Source organism: Puma concolor, chromosome B3, assembly GCF_028749965.1.
Source record: "Puma concolor isolate L17-30 chromosome B3, mPumCon1.1.hap2, whole genome shotgun sequence".
Taxonomy (NCBI): domain Eukaryota; kingdom Metazoa; phylum Chordata; class Mammalia; order Carnivora; family Felidae; genus Puma; species Puma concolor.
Genome location: NC_141672.1, coordinates 90466611 through 90493122, shown reverse-complemented (window position 1 = coordinate 90493122; position 26512 = coordinate 90466611). Strand labels below are relative to the sequence as shown.

The 26512-nt window shown below is 54.0% G+C and overlaps 2 protein-coding genes across 11 annotated transcripts in view; one reads left to right on the top strand and one right to left on the bottom strand.

Moving 5' to 3' along the window:
* Positions 1–34: 34 nt before the first annotated feature.
* On the top strand, positions 35–20509 carry SHF (Src homology 2 domain containing F). Of its 5 annotated transcripts, none has more exons than XM_025919860.2 (7): positions 35–569; positions 9929–10070; positions 12297–12503; positions 14353–14493; positions 15749–15920; positions 16066–16185; positions 19706–20509. In XM_025919860.2, exons 1-7 carry the CDS (start codon positions 69–71, stop codon positions 19890–19892), a joined length of 1470 nt encoding a protein of 489 aa, XP_025775645.2. In that variant the 5' UTR covers positions 35–68; the 3' UTR covers positions 19893–20509. The 5 variants fall into 5 exon arrangements, with proteins under 5 accessions (XP_025775645.2, XP_086566725.1, XP_086566723.1 ...); XM_086710599.1 differs by lacking the exon at positions 19706–20509 and adding an exon at positions 16962–17139 and having other exon boundaries at positions 15749–15918; XM_086710597.1 differs by lacking the exon at positions 14353–14493.
* Positions 20510–22041: 1532 nt separating this feature from the next.
* Positions 22042–26512, bottom strand: part of DUOX1 (dual oxidase 1) — a 35485-nt gene continuing 31014 nt past the window's right edge. For 4 of the 6 annotated variants that reach the window (XM_086710591.1, XM_086710593.1, XM_086710592.1 and 1 more), the window contains 6 exons: positions 26315–26468; positions 25647–25879; positions 25261–25419; positions 23848–24003; positions 23476–23604; positions 22042–22821 (listed from right to left, as the gene is read on the bottom strand). In XM_086710591.1, coding sequence (XP_086566717.1) covers positions 22699–22821; positions 23476–23604; positions 23848–24003; positions 25261–25419; positions 25647–25879; positions 26315–26468 — 954 coding nt within the window. In that variant the 3' untranslated portion in view covers positions 22042–22698. Of the gene's footprint in view, positions 22822–23475; positions 23605–23847; positions 24004–25260; positions 25420–25646; positions 25880–26314; positions 26469–26512 lie in introns of those variants that run through there. The other 2 variants (XM_086710594.1, XM_086710596.1) reach the window with 2 other exon arrangements.

Here is a 26512-nt window from a genome sequence, read left to right as displayed (position 1 = left end):
CCCGCCCCGCTCCGGCCCCCGCCCCCCGCCCGGCCACCAAGCTCCCCTCGCTTAGTCTGGTTGGCCCCATGTTACTGAGCGGAGCTCCTCCCGCGGGCTCCGGCCCGGGGCAGCGGGCGCAGGGAAGCTCGGGGAGCGGCCCGGGGGGGTCGCGCCGAGGCGCCGGGGGAGCGGGAGCCGGCCCAGGAGGGGGCGGCAGTGGCGGAGTGGCCAAGTGGCTCCGGGAGCACCTGGGCTTCCGCGGAGGGGGCGGCGGCGGAGGTGGGGGCAAGCCGGCGCCCCCGGAGCCGGACTACCGTCCCCCCGCACCCTCCCCGGCCGCGCCCCCTGCGCCACCCCCGGACATCCTGGCCGCCTACCGGCTGCAGAGGGAGCGCGACTTCGAAGACCCGTACTCTGGGGGGCCGTCCAGCTCCGCTGCTGCCCCAGCCACCCCCGCCGTCCCCGGCCCCACGCCGCCCCCGCGCCACGGCTCGCCTCCCCACCGCCTTATTCGGGTTGAGACCCCTGGCCCCCCAGCGCCCCCTCCCGAGGAGCGGATCTCTGGACCCCCCGCCAGCAGCGACAGGGTGAGTGCTGCGCCGGGCGGGGGTGGCCGAGAAGAGAGGTGGTAGGAGGTCTGGGGCTTTCAAGAGGGACAAAGGTGGCCTGGCCGGGGCTGGGCCCCTCAGTGTCACAGTTCCTGGCGGACACGATCTGAATCCTTGACCCGGGGGCTTGGAGCCTTCACCCACCTTTGTTCAAATTCTCGACCGACTAATCTGGGACGGGCGCCCCAAACTCTGCTTCTGTCCCTGTTACCGCGCAAGACTAGTGACCCTCTTCATCTCGGGCTCTGCTCTCCTCATCTCAGTCTCCCCGCCTACCCCCCTCGCCCGGGGACCTAATCAGCTAGGTTTTTTCTAACTGGATCTGCGCACACCACTCCCCAGCCCCTTCACCAGTTTATGGCCTTTCTGCCCTCCAGGAGCAGCAGCTCCCTGCCCTTTGATCTCTGACCCTCCCCCCCCCCCCCCCCCCAGGGCAGAAGCAACACAAAGCTCCATTCCTCCTCCTCGGGGAGCCCAAGCATCCTTGCAGGTGCTGAAAGCCCCAGGAAGGTGAGGGCTGGGGGTTCTCCCTGTGGATAGAGCAAGAGCTGGCCTTTGCCTTACCCAGTGGTACTGGAGCCAGGTGGACTGTTGTTCTCAGGAAGCCGAACAGGCAGTATGTAGCTCTTCACCGAGGATACTGACCACTGAGGTCCAGCCAGGCAGGCCCACTCCTGCACTCCTTCCCTTGTCCCCCCAGGTATGGGGGCAATCAGTGCTTAGAACTTGTTGCCCAGAAGGGGATGAACAGCGGATCCCACTTCTCCCCTCCTGGCCTCCCCTTTCCTAGGTCCATTCTGAGGGAGGCTAGAGCCTTTAGTGGACCTGCAGGCATGGGATGAAAGGAGAGCTGGGCATTCACTGTTCTAGAGAACATCCACTCTGCATCAGAGGCCCTCGGTGGAGAAGCCATCCCCTATCTTACCCCATTTTGGCCTTATCCCTCCTTGATAGCTTGAAAGCCATCCCCAGGTCTCTGTAGCTCTAAATTCCATGACAGTGACTCTGGGCTGCCCTGGCTTTGTTGTCCCCTCCTCACACATCCATGGGAGCTCAGCTCTAGGATTTAATCCCTTAGCAGAGAACACAGTTTTATTTGATTGGAGAGCAAAGTTGCTGTCTCAATCTATTGGCTCCAATGTTGAGGCTTTCAGTGGAGAGAGCGACATTCTGCCTGATTCCCTGGATAAGATAGATGTGTCAGGGTCACAGCAGAAGCCTCAGGAATGTGAATTATTTTTCCCGTAGTTCCTGCCATGGGGCATGACTGCCCATCCTGGGCCAGGATCCTTAGCCTGCAAAAGAAGGCAGTGCTTTCATCACATGTCCTTTGGCTCCGCTCCTTCCTTGTCCCCTTCTACTGGGTGATGTGATGGTGGTGGTGGCAGTGAGGCAGAGGGAGCATTAGGCCTTGTTATTACTATTGACCAGTTAGTTTCCTCCCTGACCATTGGCACGTGGGCCTTAGTTGTCCCTGGCCTTCCTCTCTGCAATGTCTTGGAATGTCCTAACAGGCTGCGTCCCAAGCCAGGGGCTCCTCTAGGACAAGGATGGTGTCCTCCTCATATCTATATCTCCCAAGTGCCTGACATACGCTTGGCATAAAAAAGGGTGAATGAGGGGAGCCTGGTTGGCTCAGTCAGGTAAGCAGCCGACTTCGGCTCAGGTCATGATCTCGTGGTTTGTGGGTTTGAGTCCCTTGTCAGGCTCTGTTCTGACAGCTCAGAACATGGAGACTGCTTCAGATTCTGTGTCTCCCTCTCTGCCCCTCCCTGACTCGCACTCTGTCTCTCTCTGTCTCTCAAAAGTAAATAAATGTTAAAAAAAAAGGGGGGGGGGCAGAGTGAATGAAATATGTCCATTGAACAGTAACTGTCCATTGCTAGGGTGACCTGAAGGTCAGAGACTCCCTTGACTATAGCTCCCTTTTGTACATTCCCCCCACAGAGACCCCCAAGGAAGGGGCTGCATCCACACAACGATGTGGAGACCCATAGCCTCTCACTGAGGGCATCCATGCCTCAACCTGGGTCAGCTCTATGATCTGTGGGCTATTCAGACCTTAGGGGCCAAGAGTGTCTGACTCCTTTGTCAACTACAGGGACAGGAATGAAATCCAGCAGGATCTCCCAGGAGCCACACAATCTGTGGTTTCTTTAGTGGGTGTGATGAGAGGGATTCAGGGTGCCATCCAAGCTGGCTCAGGGGCAGGGACATTGCTCTGTGGGCCCTGACCTGGAGCTTCCCACCATTGAGAGAGAGCAGCTCCACTCATCTAGGAGCAGACTTTGGGGGATCCTAGAGTCTTACCTTAGGAAGAGTCCAGGCTAGGTACCTAAACTCCTTATCCTAAACCTAAGTGTTCACATAGACCTGCAGAGCTCACACAGAGTTGCTGTCCCTAAATGGTGAGCCTGCCTGTCGAGCTGGAATTTCTGTTCTGTGAGGCTGTTTTCGCCCTATTCTCTGTTCCTCTCCTCTCAGCCATGCAGGTCTTCTTGGCTTGTTGCTTTTGGGTTCCTTCCTGAGGTGAGATGGGGACTATGGACCAGGGTGTGCCTTGGGCTGGTCCATTTTCCTCCTCCTGGAGCCCAGTGGTTGGTGCTGGGTGGGTTAGAACCCTCTGAGAGGGCCTGGGTTGTGAGGTTTGATGAAATGGGTGGAAATGCTTCTGTGATGAGAAGATTGAGGGGGAAATGAGCCCTGTGGGAAGTGAATGTGGGGGCAGGAAATAATGGGGATTTGGACAGAACCCTGAGAGGCCAAGGGGGCTTAGGACCAGTAATGTCTCCCCATGCAGGGCTCTGGCTACTGGCTCTCCCTGAGACCCACCGCTGCATTTGGCAAGGGGGCAAGGGTGGCCATCTGGGTAGGCCTGGCAGGGCAGGTGTGGGAGCAGCAGGAGCCGCACCCTGAAGCAGGCAGGCAGGGCCTTGCCATCTGGCCATAGGAAGAACTCCCTCATGGTGCTGGGCCCTGTCCGGCCTCCAGGCCATGCTCTGTTAGAGGGGTTAGAGAGCTGGGCCTTCCTTACTTTGTTCCCTTTTCTCAGACCTGCAACAGGAGAATCCTGGTCTAATTAGGAAAGGGGGATGGGTATAGGAAAGTGGCCCTGATTGGATGAAGCTTTGAGCTGCCTGTGACCATCTGCACAGTGTGTCCTTTGCCTTGATCCTGCCAAGATTGTGTGTGTGTGTGTGACAGAGAGACAGAGAAAGAGATGATGTGAACAATAAGACAGGCACCCTGTAGGAGTTGAAACTAGGGCTCTTGTTCTTAGCTCATGAGGGGCTTCTGCGGTTCATGAACCTTCCAGAAATTGTGGGCAAATATTTGGGTGCATGAGCATTTTTCTCCCAGATTCTCATAGGGGTTCCTAGGACCCAAAATATTAAGAACTTTTAAAATAGGTATACCTTATACATGGTGTCCACAGGGACTTTGATCCTCCAGGCCCAAACTTGGAAACAAGTGAAAAGACAGGTGGAATGAGGAAAGGGAAGGAGACGTTCAGGGGGTCTGAAGTCAAGCAAGACATCCCTGCCCTGGGGTTAGGAAGGCAGGTGGGGGCTGCTACTGCAGGACCCTGCTTTAGCCCGTGTTCACTGAGGGTCTGTATATCATTAAGTGACACTGGCCTGGGCGCTGAAAGGGACTCACCACCTAGAAGATCTACCTGGTCCTTGCCTTTTTGGAGTTCATTTGCTTTAATTTTCCTTCTATGAGTTCCACAGAGGCTGGAGTTTGATCTGCTTATGTTGCAAATGTCCTCTGATGGAGGCAGAGGGAGGGAAGAAGGGCCCAGGTGAAGGGACCTTTGTAGACTGGTTAGACCTCTTAACCCTTTGGGGCCTGGGCTGCCCATCTGTGCTGCCATTGGTTTGCTGAGGCCTGTAGCTACCCTGGGATTTTATGGTAGGCCTATCCACTCTTCCCAGTGTCGCCTCCTCACATGGTGACACTCCTTTGGGAAGACACCTGCAGCTTGTTGGCTTGGCCAGTGACTCGGTGACACCTCAGTCAGCCATGGCACTCCACCTGTTGGGAGCTGGGAACAGCTGGGGCCCTGTGGACCATGGGTGGGAGCAGCTGACTGGGGCCTGGGGCTTGGAGGGGTAGCTGCTGCCCTCTCCAATTTGCCCTCCCCACAGAACCACTGTGATGTTATGTGAAAGCAGAGGTGGAGCCCAGTCCCAGCACGCTGCCTGATGCCCAGCCGTGGGGCTTCACAGCACCTCAAGGTGCCACACTCGTTTTGGAGCTTGCTTTGTGGCTGTCACCGTGAGCTCCTGGAGGACCCAGAAATTTGGTCTTTTCGTCTTTAATGATATAATGGCAGATATTTGCTGAGTCCTTACCTTGTGCCTGGTACCATTTTGAAGCGGCTGATACGTTTTAGACCAGTTGATTCTTACAACGACCTTACGAGAAAATTCTGTTATTATCCCCAGGTTCTATCTAGGGAAACTGAAGCACAGCAATGTTGAGTCACACTTGCATGGTTTCACAGCTAGTAAGGAGAGCCCAGGTTCACAACCAGGCAGCCTGACTACAGACTGGCTACCAATGCCAGGCCCTGGGACCTTGCACCTGAGAGGGGCCCTGCAGACAGGAAGCATTCACTAAGTATTTGTTAATGAACAAGGGGAAGGAGACTCAGAGAAGGAATGAAGAGTGCATTCTGTGCTGAGTTCGCCATTACCTGAATGCTGAAGGCCAGCACTTGCCACCAAATCCAGGGCCACAGATGTTGTCAACATCGATTGTATGTCTGTGACATTTGAATGTTTTACAAGCATGGCATTTCTCTGTAATTAGAAAAAGATGATATAACAAATTCATTGCATGTGAATGAGTTTCCATGGCAGATAAAACTGGGAAGGCTATTCCAAGAAGTGGGAACAGAGGGTGCAAAAAGTTTGATCTTGAGAAAGGTAAATGGTATACCTTTTCCTAAACTGACAGACTTTCAGTGGAAAAAGGACTTCACGGTTAAATACTTTGAAGAAATGCTGAGTTAAACAAAGTTAGCTGTCATGAGTTTTAAGGTCTTATTTATTTATTTGGGAGAGACAGAGTGAGCAGGGAAAGGGTAGACAGAGAGGGAGAGAGAATCCCAAGCAGGTTCTGTGCTGCCAGAGCAGAGCCTGATGCGGGGCTTGAACCCACGAAAGCGTGAGATCATGACCTGAGCCAAAACCAAGAGTCTGGTGCTTAACTGATTGGGCCACACAGGCACTCCCATGCTAAAGTGTATTTTAAATCTACAAGCAGCAGAGAGAAGATGCTACATTTCCTAAATTCTCTGGAAAATCTGCAGCAAGGCACTGAGAGTCAGGACACCTGGGTGTCTCTACTGCTGCAGGCCATGCACCCCACCAAGCACCTAAACTGTGGGCTGTAGTGTCTGAATATAAGAGATCATCATCAGGGCTAACATTTGCTGAACACTGACTCCATTCCAGCTTCTGAACTAAGGATTTCTATATTCATTTTCCTCTTCCCAATCCTCTGACATAGGAACTAATACCATCCCCATTCTACAGGTAAAAAACCAGGGGCTCCCAAACATTAAGTGTCAACAAGAAATGGAGGAAAGGGGGCAGTGGTAGACTTTGGGGACCTTGCAGAGCCCAAATCCTGTGACACATGCCCCCCCCCCACCCTTGCTCCACTTGGACGCGCAAGCTCCATGGACATGGTCAGGAACTCATAGCCAGCTCCAGCTGCAGAGCGGAAGGTCAAGCCAGATGGTGGGCCTAACAGCCACCAGGAGAGGCTTAGGCAGGAAGGAGAGTGAAAGCATGACAGCTGCTGTGGGAGGGGTGCTGCCCAATTGGAACAGGCACAAGAGCTGGGTCTGGAGGCACCCTGCTGGATGGCAGGAGGGAGGGGATCTGGTTGGCAGGAGGCAAAGGGGGCCCTTTGGGCAGCAGCTACTTGCCTACTAGTTTGGAAGTATTTCAGCATTTCGGTAGCATTCTGTCTACCACAGTGTTTGCCGAAATATTAGCCCTGTTTTTAGATACCTTCCCTGCCAGTTCTTTCACCTCTGCCCTTGAATCAGAGGCTTGGATTCCCTTTCAAATGTCGATTCTCCTGACAGCCTGCTCCTACAGCTGCTACCGGTTGGTCAGAATGGTCAGAGTTGGGGCAATTGGGGATCTGAGAGTCTGTGTCACCCCAGAAGATAGAGTCTGAGGAGAGGGAGGCCTTTCGAGCATCCAGTAAATGTGCATTGAGCACCTACCGTGTGCCAGGCCCTGTGATGGATGTGGTATACAATAGTAAGTACAGCAGAGTCAGGTAAAGGTCCTATAAACAAAATAAATCATGGTAGAGCAAAGGTGTCAGAAGCCTGCAGAGGCAGCTTTTCCCCGCTGAGCAGTTTTGCCTCTGCACATGATCTAGAAGCCACTGGGAAGGCAGGCCTGGCCTCTGACAGGGATCCTCTGTGCCCAGGATGGGTGTCCATCTTGCCAACCTTTCCAGCAGGAGTTTCTGCCTCTGCTCCTGACTCCCAGCCCTGTGGGTGGCTTCTCTGGGTGACCCGCCCAGGGTGGGGGGCTAGGTTTTCCTGGAGCAGGGTGTGGAGTCAGGGATGGAACAGAGGAGCCATTGAGCTGCCTACAGAGCTGCCACCTGGGTGCCCACAGGCACCGTGGGCTGGCACTGGGGAGGCCCACGCTGGCTGGGAGGGGTCACAGCTCGAGCACCAGCCAGGATTCCAGTGGGAAGGGCACTGGCTTGGGAGGGAAGGGCTAGGGTGCTCTGTAAAGTTGGGGTTGCTGGGCTTGGCCAGGTACTTCTCACTGAGCAGTTTCCCAGGATTCAATGCCCCCCTCCCCAACCAGATTCGTGATTCCTTTCTTTTCCTAATAAACCAGGAAAAGTGGTTCCTTTGTCCATTCTTCCTGTTTTATGTGAACTAATTTAACAAGTATCTACTAAATACTTTCAGGCGCAGGGAATTTAGCAGTAAACGTGTTTCCTACCCTCAGGAAGCTCACAGTCTGTAGGAAGAAGATAAGTGTTTACGACACAATAATAGCCCAGCACAGAGGCACCTAAGCATACCTGCGGGGAGAATGGAAAGGCTTTCTGAAGAAAGAAAATAATCCAATCCGGGCAGAGGGAAAGTAAGAAACAAAGCATAGAGCTTTCAGGTAACAAAGTAATCTATGGTGGGTAGGGAGAAAGGTAAGAGGAAAATAGAATCTTTAAATCCCTTTAACTTTGGGCTTTTTTTTTTTTTCTCTTTAATAATTATTTAATTTTGAGAGAGAGAAAGAGCATAGGGCAGGGGAGGGGCAGAGAAAGAGGGAGGCCCAGAATCCAAAGCAGGCTCTAGGCTCTGAGCTCTCAGCACAGAGCCCAACGCAGGGCTTGAACCCACAAACTACAAGATCATGACCTGAGCCAAAGATGGCTGCTCAACTGACTGAGCCACCCAGGTGCCCCTACTTTGGGCTTTTTCTTGTGGGCATTACACGGTTTAAGGATAACACGTTCATTGATTCAGTTACTAAGTAGCTGCCACATAGAAGCATGAGGCTGGGTGCCAACTGCCAACTCCAGAGTCCCCTTTAGTCAGGCGGGTGGGACTGTGAGTGCTAGTTGGCCTAGGAGGAAGCAGCTTGGGGTGGGAGTGGATTTCTTGTCTCTACTTCACGGAGGAAAGAGGACTAGGGGTAGAGGGCTCCATGGGGAGATAGGCAGTGATCTAGTAGAAACATTTTTCTAGTACCTACTGTGTGCCAGATGCTACAGCTGGAGAGACAGAAACAGGAAAGAACTCTAAGCTAGTGGATGATATGGTGGTGGGGATGGGATGACCTGAGATGGTGGTCTTCTCAGACGCAGGTAGAGATTTGAGGGAGGTGAAGTTGTTAGGGGGCTTGGGTGGAACAAGATAGAACAAGGTGGGAGCTGAGGAACCGAAGGAAGAGATGGTAGGAGTTGTTCGGGATGTGCTTCAGAGACCCCTACAGGGCTCGTACAGGGCTCAAGAAACATGCAGGAGTGGTCTCTGTAGTAGGCAGTTTCCTTTCTCCATCTCTGCCTTGCTAGGATCCTAGATCCACTGACCCAGGGCAGGGGGTCACCCCACAGCGTCCCTGCTCAACTGGCTCCCAGAGTCCTGGTCTGGCCCAGACCCAAAGCCTACACTGAGAATGGGGGAGAGGCAGGATTGGCCCCTCCTTGTGCCGCAGGCCCCAGAGCCACCTCTTGTCAATGCCTGTCAACTCAGTGTGCAGTGCTTCCCCTGAGGTGCTGGCAGCCCTGGGTGGGCTGGGCTCTGTCCCCGCCTCAGCCTCCCCCCTCCCAGAAGCCTGTGCCCAGCTTGGAGAAAGGCTCTATTGTCCTCAGCTGCACCCCGCCCTGAGCACCTTGAGCTCTTACTAAGGGTGTGTGGCTTACAGTTCACTCTGCCTTGACTAGGAGCAGGTACAGAGGGGTAGTCATGAGCCACTTGTAGGGGAGACAGGAGCAGTGTGGGATGTGGTGGGCCAAGGCAACACCTTTCCTGTTCCTGTCATCCAGGAGCCAGGAGATTTCAGAAAAGCCCAAATCCTGGCTTTCCTCAGGGCTGTCCTATAAAGTGGCCTCTCTCCCAGGATGGCCAACTTGCCCACTGGTGGCAGGTTGGCAGCATAATTTTGCACAATCCTGGTTCCTCCACTTAAGAGAAATGGTCTTGGGCATGTTGTTCCCTACCTGCCCTGAGCCTCCATTTCCTTAAAATGAGGATAATAATACCCACATGGCATTGTGATGGATGTTGTGAGGATAAACCAACAGATATGTGCCATAAAGTGAGTAGCCTTTCTTTTCTCGATGGTCAGCAAATTTTTCTTTGTTCAGCATCTGGGAATGAACTTCTAGGCATGGACCATGAGTCCATGGTCCTCTGAGTCACCTGCTGCTCCCTGCTTGTTCTTTGAATTCCCCCACCACCTTTGTAACCAGCTCTCTGATTTAATTCCTTCTGTTGAACCACCTGGTGTTGAACACCTCTGTTGCCCTTCCTGGACCCTGACTGAGGCAGGCCTTAAGGCCCAGAGATTCATCCTGGCAATGTAACCTAAGGAATGGCCCAGGAGCACAAAATTAACAAAAAAGAAAGATCTCCCACTCTGTTGGCAGCCTAGTACGGGAGCCCTGTAAAGGAAGATCCAAAGCTTGTCCCCATCTAAGCTCAGAGCCTTCCCCTGGATGCCTCAGGCTCTGTGTCTAAGACATTCTGCCCAGGAGTCATTCCCATGGACATAGCATCTGGGGAGAAGCAGATGTCTCTCAGATGTCTGAAGTCTGCTCTTCTCACTGTCTTCCCACAGTTGGCAATCCTAGAAGACTATGCGGACCCATTTGACGTTCAGGAGACTGCTGAAGGCCCAGCAGGAGCTTCAGGAGCTCCAGAGAAGGTCCCTGAAAATGATGGCTACATGGAGCCCTATGAGGCCCAAAAGATGATGGCTGGTGCGTGATGGAGTCAGGAGTGGGGGATTGCTCCCTGAAGCCTGGGTATTTGTACAACAGGCCCTGGGACCTACAAGTTTAAGGACCGATCCTATGGTCCCTTTACTGGGTCCTTGGGGACCATGGGTCCACTATGGACCCCCTTGGGTCCTTGGCCACTGCCTTCAAGAGAGTCACTTTGGAGAAGGAGCAGTGACGTGTGATGCCTGATACATGAAGCGGTAGGGAAGGCCACACACCAAAGGTCAGACAGATAGAACTAGGATAGTTAGGAAGGGAAAGATAATGGTGTGGGCTGGGGGTCATGGAACCCAAAAAGAAAATCATTAGGTTTAGGGAAGGTAGTGAGTTTGAGATGATGTGATGTTGACGTGAAACATCTTTATGGCAGTTGGAAACACATGGCTAGAGAAGCAAATGCAATGCATGTGAGACTGGGCAAGCATGTGGAGAAATGGGCATAGGGAGCAATGAATAAGACCTGGCCCTGGGGAACAGAGCAGAAGTCAGGAGACGATCCAGGGAAAGAAATGAATGGGGGTGATCAGAGAGGAGAACAGGGGTGAGTCAGGCCAAGCCAAGGTCCCAAGGCAGGATGAAAGGAAGGTTTGTTCAAGAGCAGATAGTTTTAGTGTTGGGCATACCAGAGAGCCAAGATGAGAGTGGCCAAGAGGGGCAGTGAAGGGCTTCAAAGGCTGGAATGAGGCATTTGGACTTGCTCCAGAAGAGGAGGGGAACCATTGTGGATTCTTAAGCAAGAAAGAAATAGGACAAATATGGCGTGTAAGGGGATTACTGAGGCTTCGGTGTACAGAACACACTAGAAGAACTGGGCATCAGAAAGATGAGTTAGTAGTTGTAGAAATTGTTGAGGCTTTAAGGGACCAACAACACCACTTTCCTCCTCTCCTGAGCTTGGAAATAATTGAGAAATAAGATTAAGGAAACAGATGAAGATGAGAATGTCAGTTTTATTCCTGATAAAGTAGACTGGAGAACACAACTCAATTCTGTCTCCACAATGAGCTTCTTAATACCTCACAGAATTAAAATGGGGCTTGGGCTTGCTCAGGCTTGTGCCATGCAGGACAGCTATAGGCCCCTTCACGGGGCAGGAGGAGAAAGAACCAGAAGGCAGAGCTGAGAAAGAGAGCGAGCATCCACTGGTGATCAGATAAGCTACTCCCCTCCTTGGGAGAGGGGGGAGGGGTGGAGCTGTCAGCAGTGTTATTCCACGGAGCTCATGGAAACGTGAGCCTGTAGAGTAGAGGTTCACCCTAGTCAGGGGTGAGAGTCATCAGGTACTGGTGGTGAACACATGGGATTTAGAGAGATGAAGGAAGACCAGGACCATGGAGAGCAGTGTAGTGGACAGGAATGAGGAAAGTGGGAGTGGGAGGGTGGCTACCCTATTTAGGTCAGAGAGGTGAGTACCCCTAGGAGGCCCACAAATGCCCTGGTATTGGATGTGAAAATGAGCACATTTTTCTGGGGGAGTAGCTCCATGGCTTTTATTCAGTTTTCACTGGGGTCAGTGATCCCAAAAAGAAAATCACAGAACAGACCAGACTAGAAGAACTGGGGAAAGAGAAGAATTTGAAATGCTGAAATGAAAAATCTTGATGGCAACTGGAAGTGTGTAGGTTGCCATGAAACAGACAGGGCAAGGAGTGAGGGCGGGAAGAGATGAAGACCTGGTTCCGGGGAACAGAGACCAAGAGAGGGTCCACGGAAAGAGACCTAACGGGTGATCAGAGAGGAGAACCATGAAAATTACTTATCAAAAGAGACAGTTTCAAGGAGGGAGTGATCAGCAGTGTCTGAGCAACGAAGAAGGATTTTCTGATTGTCCAGTGACAGTACTTGGGACACAAAGAAAGAATTGGAGCTGGGTAGCCAAGAGGAGGTGGATTAGGAGAGGACCCTGCTTCAGTTTCCTAACTGTGTCAGCCTCATTTCCCAAGCCCTTGCTGGACATCAAAAGATCTTTTTTTCTGTCCTTCACACTGGTGCTTCTCTGCCCCTGCCTCCATTGGATCCCATGCTTTTGGAACCCCAGAGGTGTTTTGAGGGCAAGGGACCCTGGATGTGCGGTCATTGGGCCCCTAGAGCCAATGGCATCTCCTCTGCAGGAGGCATGGTGTGATGCTGAGGGGCACTGGCAGAGGAGCTGAGCCAGGCAGTGGGGGCTGTTCTCACACCTCCCCTCCTGCCTTGCCCTGGCAGAGATCCGGAGCTCCAAGGAGACAGCAGCTCAGCCCCTGCCTCTGTATGACACGCCCTATGAGCCAGAGGAGGAGGGGACCACCCCAGAGGGTGAGGGGACCCCCTGGCCCCGGGAGTCCCGTCTGCCAGAGGATGATGAGAGGCCCCCTGAGGAGTATGACCAGCCCTGGGAATGGAAGAAGGAGCGGATTTCCAAAGCCTTTGCAGGTAAGCCCTGGGTGGAGAGAGTGGGTCTGCTGGGGCCGCTAAACAACTCTCCAGGTTCAGGGGAGTGGGAGGAGTGGACCCCAGGGGCTGGAGGAGGCCCAGGAGCTAGGCTCAGGGGAAGTGTAGTTGAGTCTGCACCACAGAGATTGGTGAATTGGGCAGTGTGGTTGCAGCACCGTGTGCAGGGTCAGGGAATGGGCATGGGGGAAAGATGAAGGTGTCTCCCTACATCACCATCTCTTGGAGGCCAAGAGGCTTAGGCCACTTCTGTTTTTTGAGAGACTGGGTGTGTTTTATTTATTTTTTTGTTATTTTTCTAAGTTGATTTATTTTGAGAGACAAAAATGCACGAGCAGGGGAGTGCAGAGAAAGAGAGAGAGAGAGAGAGAGAGAGAGAGAGAGAGAGAGAGAGAATCCCAAGCAGGCTCCACGCTGTCAGCACAGAGCCCAATGCAGGGCTCGATTTCACAAACCGTGCAATCATGACCTGAGCCAAAATCAAGAGTTGGACGCTCAACCAACAGAGCCACCCAGGTGCCCCATGGGTATGTTTTAAAATAAAGAAATTCCAAACAAAATGATAAAACTTGTGGCATATATTAAATACTTACACTTAACAAAAGAAGGCATTTAACACTCTAGACAATGAGAACAGCTGTGTGTGTAATCTTTAGAGATACCAGCCCTGAATTAGAGAGCTGAGTCTCCCAGTAGCAAGCTGCGCCAGACCAGGGGTGCATACGCCCCAGGGGGATGTCTGAGAAGCAGGAACCCATAGGGCGAGGGAGGCTATGAGAAATCCCCTTTGCTGAATGAAGATTAGGTGTCTCCTGTACCAAGCACCCTAGTGCCTATCCCAGGCCTGGAGTCCAACACGGGGCTGTGTGTGTTGGTGGTCTGAGTGGGTGGCGCTACAGCCTGGGGAGCCTGGAGAGAGCTTTAGCCCCTGGATCCTTGATTCAGTGAGAATGTAAAGGATTTAAATGCCATGAGACTTCATTCCCACTTTCATGTCCCCCTTACCCCTCCTTGGGCAAGGGGCTCATCCTGGAGCTGGACTCAGCTATCCTCTGGGTCCTCCCCACCCTGGCAGCCAGACTGGGAAACCACAGGTTTCTGATTTGTTTCCTGTAAAGCGTGCACCATTGAGGATGGCCCGTTTATCTCCAGAAGTCTCCTTGGAGAATCAATACTGTTTGGATTGCTTAATGGGAAAATCTATGCTCCTCATTAGGAAACCTCGTTAGCAGTCCTGCAGCCGCCAGTGGCATCACCCTTCTAATTGTCAAGGCTCAGGATTGAGGGTGTGGGGGGTAACTTTCAATAAATATCTGCCCCCACATCTGAGTATTCCTGACAGCCTGAAGCTGGGCTGTCTTGGTCCTGCTGCCCATGAGTTCCCAGGCTGTGGGGAAAAGGAGGAAGGGAGGCAGGTCTGAGGGTGTCAGGAGGCTGTGGGAACCTGGGTGTGGTGCTGGGAGGTGTGGGCAGCTCCTTGTTCCTCTCTTCCTCCTTTCATGGTCCCTTTGGGCCCTGGAGGCCTGTGAGAGTTCAAATGAAGGGGACCCACACGGCTGGCAGGGCAAGACTCTGCTTCCTGCTGTTTGCTACCTGTGCCTCCCACCCTTTGACTAAGCTAGCCTAGTGTGGGTGCTGTGGCACCACTCCACCCTCTGAGAGTCCTGTTCCCCCCTCAGAAGCACCCCTGCCTCTGCTCCAACCCTCCTCCTTTCTAGGCTATCCTGTGTCCTGGCTCTGGGTTTTGGTGTCTCAACCTCTGCCTCTTTCTGTCTCTCTCTCTGTCTCTGTCCCTGTCTGTGTCTTTTTTCCCTGCTGCTACTGGCTCCAGTTGACATTAAGGTCATCAAAGACCTACCTTGGCCTCCACCGGTGGGACAGCTGGACAGCAGCCCCTCCCTGCCTGATGGGGACAGGGACATCTCCGGTCCAGCCTCACCCCTCCCTGAGCCCAGCCTGGAGGACGGCAGCGGTGGGTCCTGTGGGGGCTTCTGGCCAGGGTGACATGTCCTCTCACCCTTCAGGCCCTGTGGCGTGGGTTGGAGGAGCCGAAGTGGGGCAGGGTCTGAAGAACCCAGGAAGAATCCCCCATGTCCTGGAGGAAGAAAGAAGGGACAAAGTACACATTCCTCATTCCTCCCAAAGGTGTGGGGAAGGTGTCTCCTAAAGGAGATATTTCCGAATATCTTCCTCACCATGCCACAAAAACCCACCATTTTAAATTCACTTTTCTGTATAGGATTTTGCCTGACTCCTTCCCTGATCCATGAGCAATGCAAGTAACTCTTGAGGTGGGGGTGATGCTAGCACAGGAAGTGTCTGACTCCTTAGAGCAAGGGAATGGTCTGATCCTTGCATCTGGTGACAGACTGTAAGGGCTTAAAAGTGCTACAAGGAGAGAAAAAGCCCAAATAGGTAGAAAGGAAGCACTGAACACTTCATCTGTGTTTAGTTTTGTACAGAATGGGCAGCCAAGGGTGTGTGTGAGCACCCGTTTGTATTTGTGCCTGAGTGTGAGGAGTATTTTGTAAATACAGGATGAAGGAGGGTCTCTGTCGCCTGTGCGTGTGTGCCTGTGCCTTTTGTGGCCCACTGACTTCAGTCCTCCCTTGTGCTGGCTCAGTGGTCAGGCCTGCCCTGGTCTGGGAGGACAGAGCCGCCTCAGCTGGGTTTCTCTGGGTGGGGGCAGGGAGCCTGTGGGCAGCAGCCTTCAGGGCGGGGGAGGGGCTGGCTGGCTGGCGGCTTTGGGCAGGATTAGCCTGTCAGGATGGCACCAAGGGGAATCAGATAATTGTTCTCAAATCGATAAGTCATTTCTACAGAATGGCTTGGCAGGGTGATTTGGAGAACGGTAATGAACTCTGAGGAGGAGAACGAAACAATATTATCAGCGCTGAAGCCACTGGAGGGGGAATAGAATAGGGGAAGGCAGGCAGCTGCTCCAGAGGGAGAAGTTTAAGTGGTTTCTCGTGTTGCTCCTCTCCCCTCTCCTGCCACAGCATGGGGACTGGCAGGCCTCATGTGGCATAGGAGGGCTGAGCCCCATCCCAACTGGGGAGTGGATCCAGGATTCTATCCCTAGAGCCAGTCAGGCCCAGGAGCAGATCTTGCCCTTTCAGAACATTCCTTTGACCCCTTTGGGCAGAAAATGGGGGTTGTGCACTGGTTACTCTATAAGGCCCTATGTCTAGGGTTCTCAGAGACTATGACTGGTATATTCCCCACAGCCCAATTTGAAGGATCTGAGAAGAGCTGCCTGTCACCCGGCCGGGAGGAGAAGGGGCGGCTACCTCCCCGACTCTCTGCAGGGAACCCCAAGTCAGCCAAGCCCCTAAACGTGGAACCCAGCAGCCCCCTGGGGGAGTGGACAGACCCAGCACTGCCTCTGGAAAACCAGGTGTGAGTGTCTGTGTCCAGCTGGGGACTCTCTCCCCCTCCCTTCCCCTCCTGCCACCAGCTTGCCTGCAGGGGACACCCAGAATGGGTGGGTCTGGACGGCGAGGGACCCAGCAGAGATGCCCCCCTTCCTCTCTCTCGTCCTCAGCTGGTACCACGGGGCCATCAGTCGAACAGATGCCGAGAACCTACTCCGCCTGTGCAAAGAGGCCAGCTACCTGGTGCGCAACAGTGAGACCAGCAAGAATGATTTCTCCCTGTCCCTCAAGTGAGTAGAGGTGGGCCAACTAGCAGCTTTAGGCAGGATTAGCCTGTCAGGATGGTACCAGGGGACTCCACGGGAAGACAACCAGCAGGATAGGAGAAGACTCCCAACATTCCCCCATGCCCAACTAACCTGGGGAGAATTCCATCCTCATGAACATTTGCTGACTCTGGACCAAGCCCTGGGGATCTGGAGCAGTCTGAGGCTCAGCCCCAAATCTCAAGTAGCTCAGAGTCCATTAGAGGAAACAGCCAAGCTAGCATCCAGCTCACAAAGGTTCAGCCACTTACTAGCCATGTAGCCTGGAATCCTCTTAACCTCTCTCAGCCTCAGTTTCCTTAATTATAAAATGGGGAAATAATAACATCTACCTTATGGAGAAGGATCAAATGAAATAATATATGGGAGACACTTAACATGGAGCCAAGTGCTAAATAAATTATCACCATCGTCTTTTTTAATGGAAGCCCAAGATGTTCTTGAAGCACAAGCAAGGAGAGGGGAAGTGTGCCTGAGGGAGTCTATAGGGTGAGGTGGAGGCTGGGTCCTGAGAGGAGGGTAGAGCAGTGGACACAAAGCTATTGTTCACTCTGAAGAAGTGGGCAGGAGGTCTGGGTGCCAGTGGCTGATAACTGAGTTTTAAAGGATCCTGGAAGAGGAGGAGGAGGCAGGGCCCTCCCCTCCCATCAGCCTTCCTTCTAGGGAGAGGATATACACAGGCCAGCATTGGCCTCCCAGGCCTTCCTGGCAGAGTGACCAGTCCTCCCTTTGGCACCCAGGAGTAGTGCCTGGTAGAGCCTGCACTCCGCATGGCAGCCTTTCAGAATCCTGTGTCCATTCACATCCTGCCATCGCTACTGGGACATCTGTACCACATCCTACCACATTTCCTGGGGGCATTAGAGTACATGTATACTCCCTCTTCAAGCAAATATATACAGAGATTTGGGACCACTACACAGTTACATTTGAGGATAATTATTCAACTTCAACTAAAAGATGATGGGGAAAATGCCAGAATATAGTCAAATAACCTGAATTTTATTCTTGGGCTTAATAAAACTAGCTATATGACCCTAGGCAAATCATGGAGCCTCTCTGGGCCTTGGTTTCTCTCTTTGCAAAATGCATTGATGGATTTAGGTTTCTTGAAGCTCTCATACTCTGGGAATCTGCAAATTATCATAAAGTCAAAGGAGCATTTAGATAATGTTCATCTGTCAAAAATTTGATTTATATAATACTAGGAATGTGTATTGCTTTAATAGTTAAGTTTCATAGAGCATCTACTCTGTGCCTAGCAGCATATACACCCTCTCCAAACCAACTACCAACCTGCAAGATCAATCTCTTTTTTGTAGACAGAAATAAATACAAAGAGGCGTGTGACTTGCTCAAGGCTGCTAGGTAATCAAGTGCCAAAAACAGGATTTGAACCCAGCTGAGTCCGCTACAAGAACCACACTATTTCATTGCATAGCTCCACCCCCTCATTCAGTGTGGTATAGTCCAGGTCTGGGGGAGAGACCTCAAAGGTCTGGCTCCTAGAGCAGAGCTGGGCTCTGCCTCAGCCTGGGCAGCAAAAGGGGGAGGGTAGGCCTGGATGCCACTTCAGCTCAGGCTGATCTGGCCCCACCGACTGCCGGCTGCCAGAGCCTCGTTTACATATAAATGGCTTCTCTGAAATACAATTATGGTTTCTCTACTCTCTGTAATGGAAGGGCTTTCACTGGTAATTAAACAGCTTCCTCCAAAAGCCATGTCAGCCCTGGCCCTGCGGCCCAGCTAGTCCCACCCAGGCTCCAGAGGGTTGGGCAAGGGCTCCACTATGTCGTAACAGACCCTTGGGACTTTGCCCCAGGAGGTCTGTTATTCAGATGAATGCTTGTTGCCACTTAGCAGCCCTTTTGGGCCAGATCTGTCCCTCAAGGAGAAGATATAATGCAGTTTTGGGGAGAGGTGATTATCCCAAGTGGACTGTGGGTAGGGGGCTGGCCTCAAACTGTGAGAGGGTGAGGGAAGGCAGGGCCCAAGCTGCTGCCCACAGCCTTGGGCCTGGGCCATGCATAGGGCAGATGGGAAGACTACTCACTGCCTCCCTTCTCTACCACCCCCAGGGGCTGTACGTTTTCCTCAGGCCCTTAGCTCCTTTACACAGGGCCCTTGTGATCACTGTCAGCTTCAGTCACTATCTCAGGCTTACAGAAGAAGGATGCTCCTGCCCCCATATATGCCCAGCCTAGGGCCCCCGGCAGGCTTTAGAGCACTGTATCCTGGGGTGTGGCGGGGGAGGGGGTAGATTGGGAGGATGGGTGATAAAGTCCTGTTTTATCCGCCCTCCCATCCTTTCCTCCCTTCAGTCACCCACTTTCCTCTCCCCCACTCATTCACTTGTGGGCCCAGCGAAATGGGTCCAGTCAGAGCCCTCTTTGTACCCAGGCAGGGGAAGGAAAAGAGGTTTGCCAGCCTTACTTCAATATGAGGGTCCTCCCTCACCAGCCCCACCAGCCCTACCTCCCATACTAGCTTCTGAGCCTTGTACTTGTCCCCAAGTAGGCTCTGGCCAGGAGAGACAAGTATTCAGGCTTCAGGGCTCCCCTAAGCATTGCTTACCCCTTGCCTGTGGACCAAGCCTGTGGTGGCTTAGGCAAATGTTCTTACTGGGGCCCCACCCCCATGCTCTCTCTCTAAGGCTGAGGGTGTCCGGACCGCTGGGAGCTGGCCAGAGCTCTGAGCAGCAGGGCCCTTGTCTTGTGGGCAGGGCCAGGCACTAATGTTGATTTCCTGGATTATGTCAGGGAGATGAGAGAGGCAGTGGAGCGGTTCCTCTCTGAGGGAGGGAATGGAGCTGCAGCCTTACTGATGATGTCATCCCAGGCTGAAGGGATAGAGGAGCTTGGGGGCTTGGCTCAAGGCCAGTTATCAGGAGGGTAAAGGGATATCCCCAGGACAAGGCATTTGAGCATTCCTGGATTTGGGAGGGACTTCCAGAGCAGCTCACGCCATCCCCTGGTTTCTGCGAGAGAGACAGACAGAGAGCGAGCCTCAACCAAGATTCACTTTTGGTTGTCACATCTGTCCACACGCTGTCCTGCCAAGGATGTTTGTGTCTCCACGTGAGTCACTAGGAGCCCCCCACAGGTATCCTCCTCCACAGCTCAGGGATGGGGAAGGTAAACCAGTCCTGGCGAAATAGGCAGCAGGACACCCGTGCCTGGGTCCCAGGGTTTGTGGTGGGGAGAGCAGTCGCTCCAGTTTCCACTTGCACATGCCCTGTACACTCACTTACACACACATTTTTGGCACACCCGATGCCCTCAATACAAATCCAGTGCCTCATGTTACCTACTCACAAAATCCCCTCTGCCTCCTCCCTGTTTTTCTGGACTGACCTCCACCTTCCCTAGTCACCTCCACACACAGCTGGTTTGGAACAGCCACATTTGCTGCAGGACGAGGGGAGAAGAGGGGATGGGGACTGGAGAGGACCCCTACTCACCAGGGTCTCCTCTCCTCTTCCCAGGAGCAGTCAGGGCTTCATGCACATGAAGCTGTCCCGGACCAAGGAACACAAGTACGTGCTGGGCCAGAACAGCCCGCCCTTCAGCAGCGTCCCTGAAATCGTGCACCACTACGCCAGCCGCAAGCTGCCCATTAAGGGGGCCGAGCACATGTCCCTGCTCTACCCTGTGGCCATTCGGACTCTGTAGATGTGAGGGCGGGCACTGTGACAAATCTGGACCCAGCCCTGTGCCCATCCCCTGGCTGAGGGCTGTGGTCCTTCCCAGGGACAAGTTCTGTCAAACCTTTCTTCCCTTCTCCCTGAGATCGAGTGGAAGCTGGAGATTCCTTAATTTATTCTAAAGGGGAAGGCCTACTGGGGCCTTGGAGTAAAAAGGTTGTCGGAGCTGAGGACAGAGGAATCCCTGGGGAGAAAGGATAGCCCCTGGAGGAAGGGGACTTCAGAGCCGCTGGTGTCCTGAGGAGTTTAAGATCTGCAGCTCCCCGCCATTTTCGCCCTTAGGGCACAGATGGCGACCCCCCCCCCCCTTCCCCACCACCTCCTTCCCCCTGGGTCAATGCGGGGTGGGGCAGGACGCGGTACTGCGGGGCGCCCTGGCCATCTCTCCGCCTCCACCCCCACACCACCGGCGGGCTCCGTCCAGAGTCTGGTGAGGGACTTGGGGAAGGAAGACCCCTAGGGTGGCGATAGCATTGAAGGTAGGGAAACGAGGGGGAAGGGCTCGGGATGGAGGGAACTTGCGCAGTCCCCGAGCCGCCCCGGCTCTCGGCCAGATGCAATAAATAAACCCAGTCCTGCCAGGCACAGCCGCGTCCGCGCCTCCAGCGCCGCTCCCCGGACTGCAGGGGGAGGGAAGAGGCGAAGCGAGCGCAATTCTGTTTATAAATCAGCTCCGGAGCAGACACAGGCCGGCTGTGAAAAGCACTTTAGAAGCATCAAGTTCCTTCCTTTGACTAGATGTCAAAACATCCCCCGCCCGGGCTGGGGGCACCCGGAGCCGGCAGGCTGAGCGGCGCCCCTCCCCGCCGCGCCGACGATCGCGGCTCCCCAAGATCGCTTCCAATTTCCTGCCAACAGCCATTCGTCTGGGAGGAGGGGAGCCGCGGAGAGACAAAGAGGCAGCGCGCCAGGCGGGGGGAGCGGGCGGCTCTGCCACGCGGAAGCCGCGCACCCGCGGAGGCGGGAAAGCTGGCGCGGCCGGCTGCGTTTTCTTTCCAGAGGAAGCGGGGCCTGCCGTGCCTCCCCCATTCCCTGTAAGTCCGGCCCCTGGGAGACTTGCAGCCTGCAGGCCTGGGCCCGGATCTGTCTTCGGACTGGGGTTTCAGGCTCGCGGAGGAACCCGGCAGGGCCGTCCGCGCGCGCCCCCTGCTGGCTGTGCCGCGTGCCGTGGGCGCCAGGCCACACCCGCCCACGCCCTGGCGACGCCCCAGCCCGCAGCTAGAATGGCCAAGGCCCGTGGGCCCAGACCCCCGAGAATACACACTGGGCCGCGGGTCGAAGCTGAGGTCAGCCTACCCCAGGCTCGCCCTCCTGCTTCCAAGGTCGAGATGAACAGAAGCTGCCCTATGGGGCTTACCAAACATCCGCTGCTGTGGGAGCGCACTATGAGAGCCTCTCCTTTCAGAACCTAAACCTTCCAAATGAAGTAAGAGTCATGGGATTTCGGCTTGCCTAATCCCATGGCCATGTTATCGAAATCGAGGGTATGTGACCTGACAAATGTTAAGAATTCTGGGGAGACAACTGAAAGGCTTACTTGAAGGTGGGCACTGCTTTAGAAATTCCATCATAGAGGGCTGCCCTATCTTTACACTTGGAGGGTATTCAGTCACTTTGCAGATGAGAAAACAGGCTCAGAGACTTCGGGTGATGTACTCAGCATCCATCTTGCTTTCATCTCTTTACCTGGAAGACCCATGTAGGCACAGGTGCTCAACTCCTGTTGTTCAGAGAAGGGCTGGGAGTAGCAGAGGTCCTGGAGCAAGCCAGGCAAACTCTGGCTCCCTGTAGGTTCCTGCTCTGTCCTGCCACACATATCCCTACTTCATGCCCCACACACCTTCTCCAGAACTCCTACCCCTTCTCTCTCTGCCCTTCCTGATCAGGCTTCAGAAATCTCACACTAGCCACCCTGAGAGGCCCTTTGTCAGGAAGGGTGCCCCTGAGCTGGGAAAGAAATCTCCAGCTAGAGCACTTGGCCTTGGGCCGGTTCCTTTATTCAGCAGATACTGGCAAATTCAGAGGACTGTCTGCACCAGCCTAGGTTACCTGGCTGGTTGAGTAGCTGCTTCTGCCAGTGCCTACCCCAATCTGGAGCAGAATACTGAAACCCAGAGGGCAGAAATGTGGTTTATTTGTAAAGGAGACTACTTCAGTAGGAAGAAGAGAGAAGGACTGAGGAGCACTACAAAGATAGTGGACTGGGTTCTGACTACAATACATGTTTAAAAACTGGGGAGAGCAGCTCAATTGTGCTGTTAGACTAGGATGCTAAAGGGGTTCCTGTAAATTTCTCTTTGCAGCTCCAGCCTCTATGCCCTCCAAGGCATTTGCCAGCCCTTATGACAGTGGGAAGCCCCAGAGGAGGAGGAGGTTTTGGGGAAGGAGTTCCAAGATGCCAGCATCTGTGCTCTTTCTTCATCCTTAGGCTCACAGCCCCCTTATACGCATATACACTGCTTGTCAGCTCCAGTCTTTTGATGTTTTTTCTTAGTTTGGAAGAAGAGGGGTCACTTTGCCCCAAAGCAATAATAGCTCTCCTACCTCCCAACCTCCGTTTCCCAGACAGTGCCTCCTACTTCTCCAGGCTGAGACATTCTGGACTCATATGGTCTGAATCCATATGGTGTGATTGACCATGACCACCTGGACTGAGGTGGGAGGCAGGAATGGGGGGAGAAGGCTGGGCAAGTCAGAAACAGGAAGTATAGAGTGAGGTGCAGGCCCAAATCTCTGCTCAGCTGTGCAGTGGGCAGAGCTCCTGGGCAGGAGACCTAAAAGTTCTCATAATGATGGGAGAAATGAGTCCGGTCCTGCCTGTTGATGAGCTGACAGGCCTTTTCCACATTCTTGGTCATGCCAGGGGGGCCACAGCTAAACACCCCAATCTTCCGGACCTGTTGGGGGAGGAAAACATGAAGGCTAACTCAGTGTCCAGAGGGAGGGCTGGCTCAGTGTTCATGTTGAAGACCAGCAAGAGTCCTTGGTGACGGCTCCTTCCATGTTTCTCATAAAGGTTTGCTTTGTACCATGCGTGGTGAGGGCTGGCTCAGTGTTTTTAAGTCTAGCTCAGTTTTGGTAGACTTGCTTCCTGTGGGTCCAACCTCTACCCCCTCCAAGGCATTTGTCAGCTTCAGGTGCAAGATAAGGGGCTGGGTTAATCAATGTTCAAATTAAGGGATAGCTTAGTGTCTCACTGAGCGCTAACCCAATGTTCATGGTAAAGGTTAGCTCAGTGTCCAGGGTGAGGGTTGGCTCAGTATTAGTGGTAAGAGTAGCTCTGAGTTTATGGTAAGGACCAGCTCAGTCACTGAGCTGTTCCTTGTGGATAGGCATCATGGCTTCATAAGTGGTAAGTCCCTGTCACCTGCCTCCTCCCTTAGCCCCCCAAGTAACCCCTACTTTTTTTCTGTTCAATTACCCCCACTTATCTCCCAGGTGATCAGTTCTCACCAGAAGTCAATTCCTTCCCTCATGGAGCTGGTTTGGAAGGTTTGCTCAGACCTCAGATGATAAAGGCCAGGAAAACCTTGATATGGGGTGGGACTGACCTGTGGGTGGACCTCCTGCAGGGACTTGAAGAAGGGCTCGAAGGGGGGGCGGCCAAAGTGGGTGATGGAGCGCAGGCCCGTGAACAGACTCCGGTTCAGCACCTTCTGGAAGTGCCGCTCACAGATGTACTGGGGGCACAGGGGCAGATCAGGCCAAGGAAAATCAGGGTCACTGCCTAGCCCAAGTCAGCCTGCAGCCCAGGAGACAGGGAGTGGGGTGGGGAGGGATCTGGAAGCTGAGGATCAGGACCAGCATCTCTGTGCTTCCTGCCATCTGAACCTGAGCTGTCCACCCACCTGCTTTGGCCATGTGCCTCACCCTGCCAACCCACATACGCACCTAGCTGCCCTGCCTGGCCGGCCCTGACATACCAGCATGGTGGTCCTGAGGTCAAACTTCTCAGCCAGCTGGGTGATGTAGATGTGCACGGACACCAGGTCCTGGCAGTCATTCTCCTCCACCTCCCGGATGATGTCAGCCAGCCACTCAAACTGCCGCTGGGTCCGTGTCACCCAGATGAAGTAGATCTGGGGATACATGGCTAGAGCTTAGGACTTGGCTCATCTCAGGCTCCCTATTTCCTGGGGATCCCCATAGCAATAGAACCCTCTGGTCTCAGTCAGCTTGTGCCTTTCCCCAGACAGCCTGGGGAGATGGAGTGTTGTGGGGCCAAAGGATCAGGCTCTGGAGTGGGAGATGGAGTTACCCCAGGTCATGGAGAGGTAGAAGGGAATAATAATCTGGGGTGATGGAAAAGGACACTTGTCAAGTGAGCTGAAGGTCTAATGGGGTGGGAAGCCGCTTTTTCACACTGAGCTGGACCTGCCACTCCCTCCAATGGGCCCTCTTCAGGCTGCTGGGCTCCCAACCAAACCTAGCCCAGAGGGATATGGTCCCACTGAGGGGCATGTCACAGAACAGCCTTACAGAAGATGCTGCTGCCTGGAGCAGATGGGAGTGGGCTCAAAGAGAGACTAGGGGGATGGAAGCTGTCATGGAGGGACCCATCTCCAACTTCTGAAGAGGATGAAGTGAGACTGCGTTGGGTTAAGAAGCAGAGGCAGAGGGATGCCTGGGTGGCTCAGTCAGTTAAGCGTCTTGACTTCAGCTTGGGTCATGATCTCATGGTTTGTGGGTTCAAGCCCTGCACTGGGCTCTTTGCTGTCTGGATCTCTCTGCCCGCCCCCCACCCCTCTCTCAAAAATGAATAAACATTAAACAAACAAACAAAAAAAGAGCCAGAGCTGGCACAATAGAGGAGCAGAGAAGCTGCATATCACCCTCTAAATGCTGACAGCATATGGGCTAGGCCCCTGCCCGCTGCGTTCCTGTGCCCCTGACTCACCTGCCAGGCCCAGAGAGACAAGCAGGAGCCTGCTACCAGGTCCAGGCTGGGGTGAAGGGACCCGGTATAGAGGGGGCCTAAGGGCCTGGGCTGTGTTCCTGGAGCCAACCCAGCCCATCAGCCCAGCCTTGCCACCTCCCCTCCTTTTCCTCTTGAAAGCAGAGCCAGTTTCACTTTTGCCCCACCCTAAGTGTGCCCTTCCTTCTCCTCACCCAACAATGCTTCCTTCAAGTGCTGGCTTCCTCTGTAAGAGGGAATGGGTTTCTTTACCCCTCTCCAACTCTGTTCTTTAGGGTCTGGGGATATTCTGATCCCTGTGGAGCAAGTCAACTTGGCCTTGCCCAGATCAGGCCAAAAACAGAGGCATGAGAGACAGGCAGAGATGGATCCAGTGATTGGGATGAGGGGCCATGGGTTGGCAGGAGGAGGGGGCACTCACCTTCTTACAGAACACTTGGCAGCTGACTGATGACTTGAAGACAAGGTCTTTGAGGATGGAGGCAAAGGGGGTGACCCCAATGCCCCCTCCCACCAGCACGGACACCTCAAACTTATGCCACTCCTGGTGGCCCTCTCCAAATGGTCCATCGAGGTACAGCTGCAAGAGGAGGAGTGGGTTTGAGTTAAGCTCCACCACCACCATAGCTCTGAAGCTGGAAATGGGAGGCAGGAGTGAAGGGAAAGCGGCTACTGTGGCATTACCTGGAACAACCAGTCTCTGGATTGGGGGAGGGGAGGAACACAGTGGGGAGCCTGGGGTTGCAGGGCCACGGTCTGCTAAGGGGACGTGGGGGCATGTGGCACATCTGGCCTGGGCCTGGTCACCTTCGGGTATTTGGCACAGCCATCTCCCGTTGGAGGTGAATAGATCTCCCTGAGGCGAGTGGTCCAGGGCCCTGCTGCCCGGATGTGCAGGCTGAGCGTGTCCTCATGGGGCGCAGAAGTCAGTGTGAAGGGGTGGTATTCTGTTGTCCCCAGAGCCAAGCAGGCAATCCGCACCCACTGTCCTGACTTGTATTCAAAGCCTTGGGGCCGCTGGAACTGCAGGTGGGTCACTCCTGAGGAAAAGAAGTGGTTAGGAGGCTGCTGTCCAGGGCCCAGCAACACTGTGGCCTCCAGAGAGTTCCCCACCTGAAGCCTCACCTCTGCTTCTGGAATATGACAAGGAAGGCCTCCCCCACACCGGAAGGCGTTACTCCCCTTGAGCCACGTCCACCCTGAGGAGGAGCTATGCAGCACTGGTGCTGGTGGTCAGCAGGGAAAGGAGCCACCTGGCCTGGGCTCCTCTACTCTCTGCTGCGAGAGAGGCTCAGGTCCTCTGGCAAAGAGCTTCTCTTGCCAGCTCCCTCATCACTTCTGGCTCAAGGGCCCTGCCAACTCCACTGGCCAGGTCAGGAGATTGCAAGGTCCGGGCTCTGCCACCCCCACCCCCACCCCCCACTGGCTTCCTCAGTACCACCCAGCTGGCCCCTTGACAGCCTAAAGGCTGGTACCTGAAGGCAGCAGCTCTGCCTTCACCACGCTGATCTCCACCTTCTTCCGGCTCAGGCTCACCAGTTTGTCCCCCATATAGATTAGTGCCGGGACCAGGAAGAAGATGTGGAAACGGGGCAGCTGGATCAGGCCGAAGCTGCCATGGATGATGAGCTGGAGAGAGTGAAGAATACAGCTCAGACCAAGCCATACCCACA